The sequence below is a fragment of the Enhydra lutris genome, unplaced genomic scaffold (genome assembly GCF_002288905.1).
Source record: "Enhydra lutris kenyoni isolate GAN:26980312 unplaced genomic scaffold, ASM228890v2 scaffoldscaffold39, whole genome shotgun sequence".
NCBI classification, from domain to species: domain Eukaryota; kingdom Metazoa; phylum Chordata; class Mammalia; order Carnivora; family Mustelidae; genus Enhydra; species Enhydra lutris.
This window is the reverse complement of record NW_019154123.1, coordinates 27,518,390-27,536,497: the sequence shown is the minus strand read 5'-3', so window position 1 is coordinate 27,536,497 and position 18,108 is coordinate 27,518,390. Positions and strand designations below refer to the sequence as shown.

Sequence of the window (18,108 nt, the reverse complement as noted above, 5' to 3'; positions counted from 1 at the left end):
CCACAGGTACTAATTTGCTGTAATTTGATTTTCATTCAACTAAAATATTTTCTAGGGACACCTGGCTGGCTCAATTGGTAGAGCATGTGACTCTTGATCTTGGAGTTGTGAGTTCAGGTTCCACGTTGGGTATAGAGATTATTTAAAAATAAGATCTTTATAAAAATATTTTCTAATCTCTTTTGTGACTTCCTCTTCAACTTAGTGATTGGTTTGTTGTTTGATTTTCAAATATTAGGAAATTTCCCTGTTTTCTTTCAGTAATTGCATTCTAATTTAATTTTGTTATGGATAGAGAACATCCTTTGTATGATTCAGGTTTTCTGTATTTCTTAAGATTTGTTTTAGAGGGGCGCCTGGGTGGCTCAGCGGGTTAAAGCCTCTGCTTTCGGCTCAGGTCATGATCCCAGGGTCCTGAGATCAAGCCCCGCATCGGGCTCTCTGCTCAGCAGGGAGCCTGCTTCCTCCTCTCTCTCCCTGCCTCTCTGCCTACTTGTGATCTCTGTCAAATAAATAAATAAAATCTTTAAAAAAAAAAAAAGATTTGTTTTAGAGCCAAAAATGTGATCTATCTAGGTGAATATTGCAATGTGCACTTGAGAAGAATGTACATTCTGCTATTATTGGGGCAAGTGTTCTATAAATGTCGGTTCAGTTAAGTTAGTTGTAGTGCTACATAGGTCTCCCATATCCTTACTGATTTTGTCTCTGGTCTGCACTGATTACTGAGGTGTAAGTGTTGAAGCCTCTAGCTATAACTGTGGATTTGTCTATTTTTTTAGTTTTTGCTTCATGTAGTTTGAAGCTGTGCTGTTAGGTGGTTACATGTTTTAGATCGTTATGTTTTCTTGTTGAATTAACTCATTTAGCACTATGTATTGTCCTTCTCTTTATCCCTGATAGTATTCCTTGTTTAGAAATATACTTTGTCTAATACTAGTATAGCCACTCTGGCTTTCTTTTTATCAGTGTTTACATAATATATCTTGTTCCATTCTTACACTCTCAACCCTTTAGGTCTTTATAGTTAAAATGGGTTTCTTGTAAAAATAAATTGTTGGATCTTATTCTGACAATCTTTGCTTTTTAATGGAAATGTTCTAGAGTCTATTTACATTTAAATATGATTATTGAGAGTTGGATTTGGGTCTGCAGTTCAGCTGTTTCTCTGTTCCACTTTTTTCTTTGTTTCCTCTTTAATATTCTATTTTGATTCTTCTGTTGACTTTTTAGCTATATCTCTTTGCTTTACTTTTTAAATTGAGTTGTAATTAAATTTCAGTAAAATGCAATATATTTGAGTGTTTGCACTAGTGACTACAATATGTATCTTGTATTTATTACATGTGTTGCACTGTATGTTTGTTCATTTTCGGTTTTTTAGACTCCAGATATAACTAAAATCATGTTGCCTTTTTCTTTCACTTACCATAATACCCTGGAGATGTATCTGTGTTGTCATGAATGGCAAAATTTCATTCTTTTTTATGGCTCAGTAATATTCCATTGTGTAATACCACATCTTCTTTTTTTTTTATACCATATCTTCTTTATCCATTCATCTGTCAAAGGACATTTAGGCTGCTTCTGTATCTTAGCTGTTTTAAATAATGCTGCAATAAATGTTTGTCTCTTTTGTTAGTACCACGTTTTGATCACTATAGCTTATAGTAAATCTTGAAGTCAGATAGTATCAGTCTTCCAACTTTGTTCTTCTCCTTTGACATTGTGTTGGCTATTCTGGGTCTGCCTTTCCATATAAACTTTAGAATCAGTTTGTTTGGTGTCCTCAGTATAACTTCCTGGGATTCTAATTGGGATTGCATTGAATCTACTGATCAAATTGGGAAGAACTGACATTCTGACAATATTGAGTCTTCCTATCCGTGAGCATGAAACAACTCTTCATTTATTTAGTTCTTTTATTTTTTTTCTGGTTAGAATCTCCATTAGCTAATCTATAAAACACCCTTTAAACATTTTTTAAATCTATTTTTTTCAGGTCATAAATAAGGTTCATCTTAAGGCAAATCATGTTGTAAAAAGAGATGTTGATGAACATTTAAGAATCAAGACTGTCTATGATAAAAGTATTGACGAGTAAGTACACCATTATTTTGTCTTTTTACAATTACGAATCAAAGTAGTAAAGATATTTCCATTTGTTACCTGAAGATCCATACATGGAGCTACATGCTAATGCACCTTCAAGATGGAATTAAGCTAATAATGTCTTTTAGTCTGGAAGGATGATGACCATGGGATATGATTAAAATCAATCTATACATCATAAACAGTTTTAACAGAGCAAGTATGTATCAACTTGTCTGTGGTCATAACATACCTGGAAGGCACCTCCTCAATAAGTACATGGAGGAAAAATAAAAGTATTAATATATATAATAAGAACATTTACAAAATTATTAGCCAAAGGGATAATAGTCTAATCTTTCAGTTAGTGTAAGAGGGGTTCAGAAAATAAATTATGAATCTGTAATCATGTATGAAGAGCTATTAGGAGTAACTGATGTCTTTCCCTCTCCTTAATTTCCCAAAAGAATGGGATAACATGATCATGCCTAGCATTGTGTTGGTATAGAGTAAGCTCAATGTTTCTTGAGGTAAGTTAAGATTTTAGAGGACTGATACTAGATCTTCCACAGAGCATTCCTTGGGGCTCCTGCCAGATAGACTCTGAACTAATGAGACAGTGCTGTGCCCACCGTGGAATTCTTATGTTTTATGTCTTGATTTTCAGATTGCTCCCTGAGAAAAGATACCTCGTAAAGGTATGTCATAAATACTTTTTTTTTTTAAGATTTTATTTATTTATTTGACAAAGAGAGAGAGATCACAAGTAAGCAGAGAGACAGACAGAGAGATGAGGAGAAGCAGGCTCCCTGCTGAGCAGAGAGCCCGATGCGAGACTCGATCCCAGGCCCCTGGGATCATGACCTGAGCCAAAGGCAGAGGCTTAACCCACTGAGCCACCCAGGCACCCCAGTATGTCATAAATACTTATGGCTTGAATTTGATACTTGAAGTGGGTACACTTTAATATATATAAATTATACTTCAACAAAGAAAATATATGCTGATTATTTAATGAATGAATGAATAGAAGGTGTTGGTAGTGAACATTTTTATCATTTTCCTCAAAAGCGTCTCTGTGATGCATTCACCAAAATTTTGTCCTTATTTGATGCTAAATTAGTCTTCTCATTTTACAATTTAATAGTAAATCAGTCTTCTTGTTTTCTTCCTTGTTCTCTTATGTTTTGTGGGAATAGAACATGCTAAAGATACAGTGAAAAAGACAATTTTTGAAATACATCGAGGACACTATTTTCTTGTGGAAATACTATTCCCCTGCAGGTGGATGTGTCTGATATATGACATGCTGAAGTTGAGTATAGAGGTGCTAACGTCAACAGTGTCTTAGCTGTTACAGAGTCACACATACGGTGAAATTAAAGTAGATCTTCTAAACATAAGATTTTAACATAAATTACCTTAATGTTGGAGTCATCTAATTTGCTCCCAAATTTGAAGTAATTTAGATTAGTTGAGACTTCTATATTCTTATATTCTATTTCAGTAGAGACGGGGAAGGAACTTTTCACTTTATTTTCTTTCCCCAAGCTCAACTAAGAAAATAAGGAAATTCCTTTGCTCCTAGACTCATTCTCTTTCCACACAATCTTTGACTGACTAGCGTCTGTATTCCAGAATTGTAAAGTTTTCCCCTTTTTTCCCCTCAGTCATTAATATCCTAAGCTTACTTGTTTTAAATATACTTGTCCTTTAACTATAATTCTGACTTTTTTTTTCAACTTTTATTTAGAATAAACTTTTTCCACAAGCTATTTCTTATTTAGAGAAGACTTTTCAGGTTCGGAGACCTGCGGGCACTATCTTACTTAGCAGGTATGTCACATTCTATACAGGTCATTTTCTTTCGTTGTTTGGTACTCTGACCTCCCCATTCTGTCAGTATGACAAATTATGAAACTCATATAGGATATTTTATTATGTTTGTCCTTAGTGACCAAACTGCAAGGTATTTAAAGGGAATAAGAAAGCGTCTGTTAGGTAATCATTCTTTCCCTGATTTTCTACTATGAGGTGACCTGCTGGATCTTTTTCTGGGGTGTAGTTGCTTATTCTCCACATCCCCTCCCTCCCTCATGTGTCTACAGTAGAGGCTTATGAAGCATTTGGGTGTCTGAAACCTAGCTTAGGAGAATTTCCCATGCAACCAAAATTCTTTCTTAGTCCACTTTTCTAACAAAAATAGTAATTATTATTAATGAACTAGTATAGTAGCTTTTTTTTTTAAATGTTTTTAACTGCTGTGAACTAGTTTTCTTTCTTTTCTTCTATGGTTTTTTGTTTTTGTTTTTGTTTTTTTTGTAATTGAATTTTGATGTACAAATGAACTGAAGACAACGTGCAACAAACCGATACCTACAGAAGGAAAATGATCCCCATAGATACTGTACTGGGGAATTTGCAGAGCATACAAAATGTGGCCCAGTTACAGTGCCTGAGGAGCACCTCCAGGTAATTCAACCTATTCTTAGCAGCTCTGTTTTTACTCTTTAGAATAAACTGAGAGAGGGAGATTTTGAACCTGTGAGTGTCACCAAAAAGTTTTTATAGTCTTAAGTTCAGAAGCTTCATTTTTCTCATTTTATTCTTTCATTTATTTTCAAATGAATTTGATGATACCTTCTTTCCTTTTTTTTCTTTTTTTCAACTTGTCTCTGGGGCTGCTGAATCATTTCAGCTTAGAATTTTATCTTCCAAAACATCTCTTAGCAGGTATATACTAAGTATTTTTGAAGGGCAATTTGACATTATCTCTTAAAATAAAAAATATGTATGGTGTGCTTCAACCCAATTTGGAAATGTATTCCATAAAAATACTTGCAAATATGCAATATGTGTTCAAGGATATTCTTTGCAAAACTATAAATATGCCTATATTAGTATTAAATTATGGTATAATCCTATAATAGAATACCATTAAAGAATGAAGTAGGGACGCCTGGGTGGCTCAGTTGGTTAAGCAGCTGCCTTCGGCTCAGGTCATGATCCCAGCGTCCTGGGATCGAGTCCCACATCGGGCTCCTTGCTCGTCAGGGAGCCTGCTTCTCCCTCTGCCTCTGCCTGCCATTCTGTCTGCCTGTGCTCACTCTCTCTCCCTCTCTCTCTCTCTGACAAAAAAAAAAAAAAAATTTTAAAAAAAAAAAAAAAAAAAAAAAGAATGAAGTAGATCTCCATCTACTGACTTGGAAAGATATTTAGGTCTTAAATGAAAAACAAGTTGGAAATCAGCCTATTTTATTTAAGAATTATAATCGATAATTCAACTTAATAAAACTGAAACAAAAACACAAAAAATAAAAAAGTATGTACATATACAATAAAAAATTATGAAACAATCTAGAGGTATACACACACACTAAAGAATCTGGAGCCATACCAAAATATTAATGGTTTTCTTTAAGAGTTGGAGTGGGGGCTTTTCTTTGGTAAGTTATGTAATTTTGTAATGTTCTGATTTTTCATATTAAGGATATATAACTTACCAGTAAAAAGATAAAAATTTTAAATGTGTATACCAGAAAACCAATTTATTATACATACACATATGAAAATATGATTATTGCCTTAGCTGTTTTTCTCTATTGAACTGTTCTCTGGTTACTTCTAGAAAGTGAATATATTACTTGAACATTTACTTTGTAACCAAAATTAAGCATACGTTTAGATGAAGTTTTCTTTGTAATTTTTTTTATTAAGTTATTTGAAGCTCCATAAGGCTTTTAGAGGACTATATGTTGGCCCTAATACAACTAATTTACTCAGCTTTCATTTCTTTTCTCAGAGTTCTTGGTAGTGTATAAAAGGTTTTAGGGACATGTTTAAAAATTTTAAAAACTTGTTAATTGCATATCCAGCTTTTTTCCCAAGAAATTTAGAGGCATTTTGTAGACATTTTAAGAAGTCCTTGGGGCACATGGTTGGATCAGTCGAAAGAGCATGCAGATCAATCTGGCTCATGAGTTTGTTTGAGCCCCTCATTGAGTGTAGAGATTACTTAAAAGTAAAATCTTTAAAAAAAAAAAAAAAAAAAGAAAAGGCATTGCTTTCCTTTTTTTCTGAGGTATTTTTTGTTTCTCAGTCTCTTGGCTTCTCCAAATTCTGCTTCTTACATCTTGATGTAAGAAGGGTTGAGGGTGTCGTGATTTTTTTTTTTTTAATACATGAGTGATCATGGAAAAGAATGTTTAAAAATCACAACTTCTTTTAACACTATTAATAAGTTAAAGTAATTAAACTGAAAAATTATAAATATATGTATTAGAGAAACAAGAGTAAACAATGTAATGAAATGAGGATTTCTGTTTTTTTCTCTATGAAAACATTTACACAAAAAAAGCACAATTTACTGATTTTTTAAACTGTAAATTGGGAGTTCATAATTGTTTAGGAGCTTTGAGAGAAGTTCTCTAAAAAACAGATGTTACAAGGGCAAAGATTTGATTAGAAAACTAGAAATAAGAGTGATGGTGAGGTGACTTTACCCTTTAAAATCATCTTCAAAAGGTAAAGATGACTTTAACTTTTTACTTTGTGTATGTTTGTATTATATGAATTTTTAACAAGATACGTGAATTACTTTATAATAGAAAAATACATTTCCATTGGATAAAAAGCTTTTTATTAATTAATTTTGAAATAACTGTAGATTCCTAGGAATATGCACATATATATATACACATACACAAGAAGGTCCTCTGTAATTTTCACTAAGTGTCAAAGTTTAAAACCTTATCTATTTCTGTCTTTTTTTACGTCCTGGTTGGCTCCCCTTAAAAAACAATTGATTGTTTTAATTAAGATTGTAGATTTTTATTATCACTCATAAAGTAGAAATTTTAGCAAAATAAATTCAGAATTAGAGATAGGAACTGAGTAGAGGTAGGAATGGATTTTGATAAAAGTTGAAGGGTAATAACTGTTAAATCATACGAATTTAGAATCTGGATTCACATAAAATAAAAGTCCCTACAGCTAACCTTGTCTCTGGTTTGATTTTCCGTTGCCCACCACGGGCGCAGCGATGCAGGGTCTGCCGTGGGGGTAAGTGGTCCTGTGTGGCAGTGGGTGTGCAAGACCAAGAGGGCGTCCGGGATGCAGACTTTGTTCTGTATGTTGGTGCTCTGGCCACCGAGAGGTGCAGCCACGAAAACATCATCTCTTATGCAGCCTATTGTCAGCAGGAAGCAAAAATGGACAGGTAAACTTTCCCCTGAGACTTATTTTCCAAGATCTAATATGGGAACTCTTAAAAAGAATCCTAAGCGTTTAGAGTACAGGATGTTTGCATTTTCCAGATTGCCTCCAGTTGTAAGAAACTATACTCTGCTTGGATGGAGGAGTGGGGGTGACAGGGCGTAGGGGGGATGGTGGGAGGAGGAGAGTGTCAGGTGGTAGAACTGTTATCATATGGTAATGTCAGTACCAGCTCCAGAGAAAAAGTCTACTGTGGAGAGTCCTTTGGAAGTAAATAAATACCTAAGGAAATGATTTTAACTTTAGTTTTGGCACCTCTGTTAAATCTGTAAGATGTTCAAAATAACTGTTCATCTAATTGTTATATTACTTGCTGTGTCCTTCACTTAGATAAATTATCACTTAAAATATTTAGAGGCTCTCTATTTACAAAAGATTTTTTAAAAATTTCTCAGTGAGGGGCGCCTGGGTGGCTCAGTGGGTTAAGCCTCTGCCTTCGGCTCAGGTTATGATCTCAGGGTCCTGGGATCGAGCCCGGCATCGGGCTCTCTGCTCAGCAGGGAGCCTGCTTCCTCCTCTCTCTCTGCCTGCCTCTCTGCCTACCTGCGATCTCTATCTGTCAAATAAATAAATAAAAAATCTTAAAAAAAATTTCTCAGTGAGGGGCGCCTGGGTGGCTCAGTAGGTTAAGGCCTCTGCTTTCGGCTCAGGTCATGATCCCAGGGTCCTGGAATCATGCCCCACATCGGGCTCTCTGCTCCGCGGAGAGCCTGCTTCCTCCTCCCTCTTCCTGCCTTCCTCTCTTGCCTACTTGTAATCTCTATTTGTCAAATAAATAAATAAAATCTTAAAAAAAAAAATTTCTCAGTGAAGCTGACTTGAAATGAAATGTTATTGTATATGCAGAAGATTGCCTGTCATACTCCAGACAAATCAGTTGAAGATAGTAGAAATCGCCATGTCTCAGGATAGATTGTAACATTCTCAAATCTAGGACAGTTAATGTGACCAGTTCATGTGTATATTAGGACCGTTGCTAAGGTCTTGAATGTTCCTCTGTCAAGGCTAGTTGAATTTAAAGAGCTGTTTCATTTCTGTTGGTGTGTTGTTCATTTGAGGAAAAGAAAAATGAAATTACTAGTTGAATCAAGTAGGCAATGCAAAGGAAACACTGGTATATGTTTACCTAAAGGTGTTAACGATATGTGCAAAATCAGCATCATGGATTATGCAAAACAGTCTGTTACCATGATGCTGTGTAACTGATGATCTGTGAAATCTACCCAAAAATCTTTAGCTTCTAAATGTTGGGAAAGCTTAAAGTCAAATGATTGAATATAATACTGAAAAGAAAGTGCTATATGTTTTTGCATACACACACACACACACACACACACACGCTATTATTTAGTGAAAATACATGTATTTAATAGAGTATTCCTTTTTTCCTGAGAAGTTGTTATTAGCTTTATGATTTTTTGTAATTAATGGTGTCTCAGTACCAAGGAAATGTGGTATTTGGAGTGCTAAATGAATGATAAGTTATCTCGTAAAATGAGGTACTTTCTTAATGTAGATGTCTGTGTGAAATATACCTTCATAATAGTAGTGCTACAAAATCATGGTTATCTTAATTTGAACTAAACTGTATGGATTGTGCACACACATACACACACAATTTCATTTTCAATATACTATTGAGAGTCAAAGACCATTGTAAAACAGTGTATATAATATAATTACATGTTTGTTTTAAAGTTTATATATGTACTTGAATATGCTAAGGAAAAAGAAATAATTAGGATTACCAGCCATTCCAATTTGGCCTGGACTTCCCTTGTTTTAGAACTGAAAATCTCGTATCCTGGGAAACCCCTCAGTCCTGGACAAACTAGGATGACTGGTTACGCTAAAAATAAAGCACCCCAAATTATTTTTTAAAGATTTTATTTATTTATTTGACAGAGATCACAAATAGGCAGAGAGGCAGGCAGAGAGGGACAGGGGGTGGGTAGCAGGCTTCCTGCTGAGCAGTGAGCTGGATGTGGGGCTTAGTCCCAGGACCTTAAATTAAGATCATGACCTGAGCCAAAGGCAGAGGCCTCACCCACCGAACCACTCAGGCGCCACCCCCCCCCCCAAATTATTGATAACATTTAATTCTGATAGTGAAATTTAGAGGGAAGTAGGTTGTAGAACAGAATTTTCATGTTTTTCTTTATATATTTCTATGTTGTTTTGCTATATACCCTTTCACAATGAGTTTTTATTACCTTTTTTTTTTTTAATAAAAGATATGAAAGTGAACCTTATGCATTAGGAACAGAGTGGCTTCCTTGGAAAAGTCGGGAGAGGGATATAAAATCCCATGTTGAGATGGATATTGTAGATTAGTTCATCTCCTGTCAGCATCTGACAATGCTGAACATACCTGAAGTATCTAGTTGTCTTTTGGTGAGAGAATCCAGCATAGGAACCATCACACAGATGAGAATCCCATAACCCAGAGGTGTGTTTCAGTTACTTTGCACTGCTATTATGTTTAAAGCACTTTTAACTTTCAGTTCATATTTGATATAAATGAGTAACTAAAAGAGTAAGTGTTATTTGTATCTGTGAATATTGTATCTTCTTTGTCTTATATCTGGGAAAAGAATTTTGTTTCTTCTGATGTTGATGTTGGAAGAAAAAGTATATCTTCAGTTCTTTTTTAATCTTTTAGTTGAGAAACTTTCCTTCAAAACTGCCACATTAATTCATTCCATGAATATTTGAGTGCCTAATATGTTGCCGGCAGACTAGGTGAACAAAACAGACACATGTACCTGCATCAAAGAACATACAAATTCCAGAGGGAGACAGATACCAAATACTTACAAAGAAATGTCATTTCAAAACGTGATAAATTATAGGGGGAAAAACGGTGCTGTAACATAAAAGGAAAAAGGGGAAACATAATCTAAATTATGGCAAAGACAGCCTCTTTGAAATTGAAACTTTAGGTGTAACCTGAGCATTGTTAAGCTTCAGCCAAATAAAGAGCTTGAGAAAGATGTATGTTAGGAAAAATCCATGTGTGCCTGTTGCTGTTAGAAGCCACTTCTGTGGACACTGGGTTTGAGGATGAGAACTTAAGGAAATGCATTGGAGAGATAGGGCTGTTTTATTGTAAATGCTGTGGGAAGTCCCTATGGGTTTTAAGCCTGGCCATGATATCCATTTTGTATTTTAGAGGTCAGTGTGGCAGTGTTCTGGTAAGTGAGTAACAGTCATACTTTTTAAGTCTAAGTCTGTTCTCAAGTGTGAACAAAGTATGCCGCATGTTTGTTACTTAAATAAGGCAAATGTTACTTTGGAAAAGATGGTTACATTTTAAGTGGTAAAATGTTAGGGTAGTGGTGGGAGAAAGGACTTTGGATTTCCTTACTGTTGTCTGTTTGCCACAGTTTTGAAAAACAGGTAGGTGCGTGGTGGAACTGAATGAATTATGCTAGGGGTGAATCAGCTCTTTCACTCTCAGGTTCTAGGCTCAGAAAGTGATAGAATTAAATGTAGACTGTGAAAGAAGATGATGGGAAGATTAAAAAAAAAATCTTTATGCGAATGAAGGCCATGTTAGAAAGGGAATAGCAAGATGGTCATAAGAAAGGTGAGCACCCTAAATGATTTGCTTATTGTCCTATTGTACATCTAGCTTCCCTCTCCACCGACCTGCTTACCCCTGTGCCTGTAAATATAGTTAAATGCCGAAGTCAAAAATGATTTTGCAAGTAAACTAGTGTTAGGATTTAAGTTTCTCAGTCCTCTTTTGGTACATATTAACATATTTTATAAAATCACACTGAGATGTATTTTACTTTTTATATTAACTTTCCTTTTGTGAGGACTGGTGCTAATGAGCCACACCATGGGAAAACAGAGGTACATGTCTTGAAAGTATAAGACAGTGAGTTAGATGTTATGGTACAACACGACATTTGATATTTAGCAAAGACTTTTCTTACCTTTGTCAATGTTTTGTAGAAAAGTATAGGTTAGTACCTGAAACTAATATTGTACTGTATATTAACTAGCTGGAATTTAAATAAAAATTTGGGGGGATGATAAAAGTAGAGGTTAGTAAATATCATAATACATATTTTTCTGGAATATAATAAAAAATTCAATGTCTATTTTAACAGGCCAATAGCAGGATATGCTAACCTGTGTCCAAATATGATCTCTACCCAGCCTCAGGAGTTTATTGGGATGCTGTCCACAGTAAAACATGAAATTATTCATGCCCTGGTAAATTTTGCTGTTAACTACTGTTTTTGTTGTTGTTGTTGTTTTGTTTTTTGTGCTTTGATTTTCTGCTTATTATGCTGTCATGTTGATATGTATGTTAAATTTTGGATTCTTAGATTTATGTCCGTAAAACCTAGATTATTAGGCCTCTGCCAATAGAGAATTTTTAATGATTAAGATAATGGCTTGGTTGAGTTATACTACCTAAAATAATTAAGCAAGTAAATTCATTGGGTAAATAGGAGTTTTGAGAAAATGATTACTATTTAAAAAAAAAAAAAGTAATTTAGAAAAACTTACTTTCCTCTAAAGTGATAATTGATAATGCTATTATAGATCTTTCTTATCTTTTACAGAGATCTGATTGCAAAAGCCCTCTTGAGCTGCTTAGGCCTTCTAAAATTTAAATTTACTTATTCAGAACCTCTCCTTCCTTTTTCCCTATTTGTCCAGATTAGTGGACTTTTATAATATGTCCAGGAAATTAATTAAAGTTATCTAAGACCCTAGGAAATGTTATCTTGATGCCATTTATGTATTTAGAAAATAGATGGTAGTAAAATGCAGTCATTGAGAGAGAATAGATCACACAGATTTAGGTGTCAATCTTCTTAATTCCACCAATGAAAATCTTTGGGCTCTTGTGTAAATTATTTAGCCGTTGCAAGCCTCAGTTTCATTTCTTAGAATGATAATAGTAGTACATACTAGAGTGGATTTTTTTTTCTTGGAGATTAAATAAGATAAAACAGAAATGCCCTAGGACCATGCTATGAATATAGGGTGTTAAAAAAAAATTAGTGGCAATTATGTATTAGTCTTACTTAGTGAGCTGTCATGTATGACCTTGAAAAGCAAGCCTGTCTTAAAATCAGCATTGAATGACTCAGTGAAACTCCATTGTAACCAGACAGCATTTATGTCCTTTAAGGAAGGGGATTCTAGCATGAATCATGTCTTTTTCTTTTATTTAAAAAAGTAAACTGAACCTGCTAATTGAGGTGAAAGACAAGGATCATTCTAAGTAAGATCTAAAAACTACAGGTGTTTGATGTTGAGAGAAACAAAGAAAAACAACAGGTTTTAAGTGAATACATAAGTGAACATAAATGCAGAGATCCCAGGCATGAGATAGATTATGTTATGAACAGGCAATTCACAAAAGAAAAAATTTCAATTGACTGAAAAATGTATAAGAAGGTATTCAGACTTACTTTAGCAGTCAAGGAATCACTATTAAAGCTAGATATCATTGACTATAAAAGCATGTATGAAAGTTATGCACATTGACTTCAAGGTAGTGGTTACTTCTTTTTTTTTTTTTTTTTTTTTTGGTAGTGGTTACTTCTAGGAAGAGGGAGGAAAGAGTTAGGTAATGGGACTTCAGTCATATTTACTCTGCAGTGTTTTATTTCTTAAAAGTTTAAAGAAAATACGGTAAAATTAACACCTTAACCTTAAAGAAGATACATAAGCCTCCAGTTCTTTTTTACTTTTTGCGTATTTGAATTACTTTAAAAATTGTAAAAACCTAAGAAATTTTAAATTTTAGCTTAAGTCTCAAAAACCATCTTGGACAATGGCAAGAATTATATTTTTACAGAGATTCCCCCTAAAGTTATATATGCTAATAGCTTTCAATTACAGTGTTGCTTTAAATACCTAATAAGCTTTCGAGGTGTGAGTGTTTAGAAGAATTTTCAAGCTGATAGAGTGGGAAAAATGTGTATTTAGAATATTACACAGGATGAGGCAATTCATACTATTTTAAGCTTTGTATAACTTCAATGAATTGTATATAAAGAACTATTCAGATTTCCTTAGCTGACTCAATTAAGTGTCCTTTGCATCTTCAGAGATTAAAAAAGAAGAAGAAATGCAGGAATAAAAGAATAATTTGGATTCCATTAATCATTTTGTCAAGCCTTGAATGACACAGAGGCCCCAGTTGTGTAAGCAAAGAAATTTGCCAAAGGAATTGGTTAATTAAGTGATCATTGTGATTGTTAGTTATTTAGATATAAGCTATAACATCTTCTCAGTGTACAAAACATACATAAAGAAGTAGTTACAGAGGCACCTGGGTGGCTCAGTGGGTTAAGCCTCTGCCTTCGGCTCAGGTCATGACTCCAGGGTCCTAGGATCGAGCCCCGCATCGGGCTCTCTGCTCAGCAGAGAGCCTGCTTCCTCCTCTCTCTCTGCCTGCCTCTCTGCCTACTTGGGATCTCTCTCTGTCAAATAAATAAATAAAATCTTTAAAAAAAAAAAAGTAGTTACAAAAGTACTTTATCTGAGTTACTAGATTAGGAAAGACAGCAAGAAAGGAAATCTCACTAATGAAATAAGAGATATCAAATGGCAATAATTTTGTGTGTGTGTGCCCATCTGTTATGGGAGGGTAAGGATAGTGAATGGGAACCTTTATGTGAAGTATCCATTATCTCATTCATTAAAGACTTCTTAAAAATATTTAAATTGTGGGGCGCCTGGGTGGCTCAGTGGGTTAAGCCGCTGCCTTCGGCTCAGGTCATGATCTCAGGGTCCTGGGATCGAGTACCGCATCGGGCTCTCTGCTCAACAGGGAGCTTGCTTCCCTCTCTCTCTCTGCCTGCCTCTCTGTCTACTTGTGATCTCTGTCTGTCAAATAAATAAATAAAATCTTTAAAAAAAAATATTTAAATTGTGACTCTAAATATAACAAATTTACATTACAAAAAAATTGGGGGAATATGAGTGATTTTACACATTACCCTACCATCAAAAGAACCACAGCTAATATTTTGATATATGTTTCCATTTTTCCTAAGTATACACACACACACACACACACACACACACACACACACACACACACACTTCCAGTCTTGTTAAGTACAGATATATATTAAATGTGGACTTTAAGATTAAAGACTTTGAATTTTTATGAATGCATTTGATTGCCTACCCCCTACTCTCTACTGTATTGTTAATTGTTCTCAGTGGTAACATTCCCTGGATGCAGTTGTAGAGCTTATGTAATAAGTTCATGTGAAGGGGATAAACTGTGATAAATATAAATCATTCTTAAACACATGTATTTCTTATTTATACCAGTACCAAAGAATGTTGTTAGTAGTACTTTGGATTTCTTCACTTACAATTACCTCAGGTAATTGAAATTTAAAATTCATAAGATGGAATACTGAAGTTTTGTCTAGTTCCAGTCTGTGGCAAATTCCTTTAAAAATATTGGCCACATGCTTTTATGAGGTTCTATCAGTGTTCTCTTTTGATAGTAGCATGTTATGAAGTGTATAATCAGTCTTGATATTTTTCTCTGTGAGACATTTTGAACTTTTTTTTTTTTATAGGGTTTCTCTGCTGGCCTGTTTGCATTTTACCATGATAAAGATGGAAATCCTTTGACTTCAAGATTTGCAGATGGTCTCCCACCTTTTAATTACAGGTATTTGTTATTTTTGTTCTTGTTCTTCTCTTTTAGAAGGGCACTAAGACTAAAATCTTAGGATCATGGCATGTTAGGTGCCATAAATAATAGTGGCTTCATGGCTAACCTAAAAAAGCTGTAGCTAATAAAATGGGATAAAAGAGGTCACTTAGCATTACCTTTTCATTTTAGAGATGAAGCTGTTAAGATGCAGAAAACTTAAGTGACTTGCCCAAAGAACCAGGACTCTTCTTGCCAGCAGAGCTCTTTTTTACCACATTGTAACTTTTAATACTATACAGTATAGTTAGGCCAAAGGAAAATGTGGTTTGATTATATTTTGGTTTATTAATAATTATTGCCTCTCATGGCAATATTTATATATGAACTGAAACTGTATTTAGTACAGCATGTTACCAGCAATCTATAGAGTCAGGGCCTAAAATAAATAATATTAAGAAACACTAAAAAAATTATCAAAAAGTTTTTATAGCATATCAATCACAGAACTGTAACTGTTTACATACATTTATATAAGAAACAGATCTCTAGATCTCTACATTAAGAGGAGATGTGCACAAAAAGACATGCTCAAGAATGTTCGGGGGCACCTGGGTGGTTCAGTGGGTTGAGCCTCTGCCTTTGGCTTGGGTCATGATTTCAGGATCCTGGGATTGAGCCATGCATCGGGCTCTCTGCTCAGCAGGGAGTCTGCTTCACCCTGTCTCCGCCTGCCTCTCTGCCTGTGATCTCTGTCTGTCAAATAAATAATAAAATTAAATTAAAAAAAAAATGTTCGTGGCAGTTTTGTAATTAATTACCAAAGAATAGAAACTATCAAAAAGATCCATCAATAGAAGAATGAATAAATATGTTATAATATATTCATATAACTGAAAACTATAGGGCACCTGGGTGGCTCAGTTGTTAAGTGTCTGCCTTTGGCTTGGGTCGTGATCCCAGGGTTGTGGGACCCAGTCCCACATCAGACTCCCTGCTCAGCAGGGAGCCTGCTTCTTTCTCTCCCACTCTCTCACTGTCTCTGTCAAATAAATGAAAAAAAATAATAATCATAATCTTAAAAAAAAAGAAAACTTACAAGGCACTAAAAAAGAACACACTATTGTTACATGCAATAACATGTATCAATATCACAGATAGAGTGTTGGGCAAAAGAGATCAGATAGTCTGTTTGTATGGAGTTAAAAAAGAGCAATGATAAAAGGCAGATAAGTGGTCTTGAAGGGCCAAGCTGTTAAATGGCATATAAGTTGAGTATAGATTGGGATAGGGCGCAAGGAAGCCTTCCAGTGGTACTGACAGTGTTCCCTGTCTTTATCAGATTAGTGGTATATGGATATGAAATAAACAGTTAAACCTTACACTTAAAATTTGTTCACTTGATGTATATTTTGCTTTAATTACAGAGATCTCTGTTAAAATAGCTAGAATTAAATACTAAAGCAGATAATGTTTTATTCATCATGATATTTTTTAAAGTACATGTGAAGAAACAAATTTTAATTGGAAATATATTTTTTCTTCTTAAATAGTTTGTATTCATTTGGTGGTGTAGGAGGAGTCTGGCCTTACCTAAAATTGTGGTCTTTATGGGAAACATAAGTGGTGAAATAGGCATCATCTACATAAGTGATGTAGGTAAGGAGGAGAGAGATTGCCACTCATAAGAACTGTTGTTAAGCTGATAATTTGCAGTGCTTTCTTGTACTCAGGATATTCCTCAAAGGCAGGAAATCTTACAGTATAAATGGATATAAGAGGATAATAGGAAATACAGTTGATAAACATATGAAGAGTTGGATTTGTCCCTTCCATATCTATTTGGAGAAACTATTTGTCTAGAAATGTAGATAGTGAAGAGGATATTAGGAATTATTAATAAGGTAAAAGCTGTTTATTTTCTTGCTGCGTTTGATTGCTACGGTTAGTTAAACGTGACTTTGCCATGGAAAAAGATAAAAGCAATTAAGAAACAGTGCAACAGTGCAGAGAGGGCACCTGGGTGGCTCAGTGGGTTGGGCCTCTGCCTTCGGCTCCAGTCATGATCTCAGGGTCCTGGGATCAAGCCCTACGTCAGGCTCTCTGCTTGGCGGGGAGCCTGCTTCCTCCTCTCTCTGCCTGCCTTTCTGCCTACTTGTGATCTCTGTCTGTCAAATAAATAAATAAAATCTTAAAAAAAAAAACCAGTACAGAGGATCGATCATAGGAGAAAGAAGGGAAAACTGAATGGGAAGTCATGGAGGGGGAAAAAAAACCATGAGAGACTCTTAACTATAGGAAACAAACTGAGGATTGCTGGAGGGGAGGTGGGTGGGGTGATGGGGTAACAGGGTGATGGGCATTAAGGAGGGCATGTGATGTGATGAGCCTGGGGTGTTAGAACTGATGAGTTATTAAACATTACATCTGAAACTAATGATGTGTACTATATGTTGGCTAATTGAATTTAAATATAATAAATAAAAAATTAATAAAAAAAGAATAACATCAAGGCATGGGTAGAGGAACAGATATATGATACAGCAAATATAGCAAAGTATGTATTTTATGGTTATCAGTCATGCAGGTGTTCTCTTTACAATTCTGTCAACATTATGTCTGTTTAAAATTTCCGTAAAATAATGGTGGAAAATATATAGCTTCTTTATTCTGTTTTTGTGGTGAAAATGAGAGATTCATAGGGTTAATGATAGAAGTAATTGGGGTGCCTGGGTAACTCAGTGGGTTAAGCTTCTGCCTTTGGCTCAGGTCATGACCTCAGTCCTGGGATTGAGCCCTGCGTCAGGCTTTCTGCTCAGCAAGGAGCCTGCTTCCTCCTCTCTCTGCCTGCCTCTCTGCCTACTTGTGATCTCTCTCTGTCAAATAAATAAAATCTTTAAAAAAAAAAAGTCATCTAGGGAAAAAAAAACAAAAAAAGGGATATGGATTATAGGAAAAGGCAAAATTGATGTCCATTATAATTGATGTCGTTATATCCTACCAATGTTGTATGAACGCTTACCTTACCACTACTGGATAGTATAGATCTTTTTTTTAGGCCAATTTTGTAAAAGATGGTATCTTGTATT

At 34.9% G+C, this 18,108-nt stretch overlaps 1 protein-coding gene across 1 annotated transcript in view; it reads left to right on the top strand.

Annotated features, from left to right (window-relative positions):
- The window catches only part of LOC111155098 (leishmanolysin like peptidase), an 83,233-nt gene that overhangs the window by 10,111 nt on the left and 55,014 nt on the right, over nt 1–18,108 (top strand). The window contains exons 2-8 of the mRNA XM_022515152.1: nt 2,003–2,100; nt 2,759–2,789; nt 3,845–3,927; nt 4,446–4,563; nt 7,131–7,309; nt 11,487–11,592; nt 14,943–15,037. Coding sequence (XP_022370860.1) covers nt 2,003–2,100; nt 2,759–2,789; nt 3,845–3,927; nt 4,446–4,563; nt 7,131–7,309; nt 11,487–11,592; nt 14,943–15,037 — 710 coding nt within the window. The remainder of the gene's footprint in view (nt 1–2,002; nt 2,101–2,758; nt 2,790–3,844; nt 3,928–4,445; nt 4,564–7,130; nt 7,310–11,486; nt 11,593–14,942; nt 15,038–18,108) is intronic.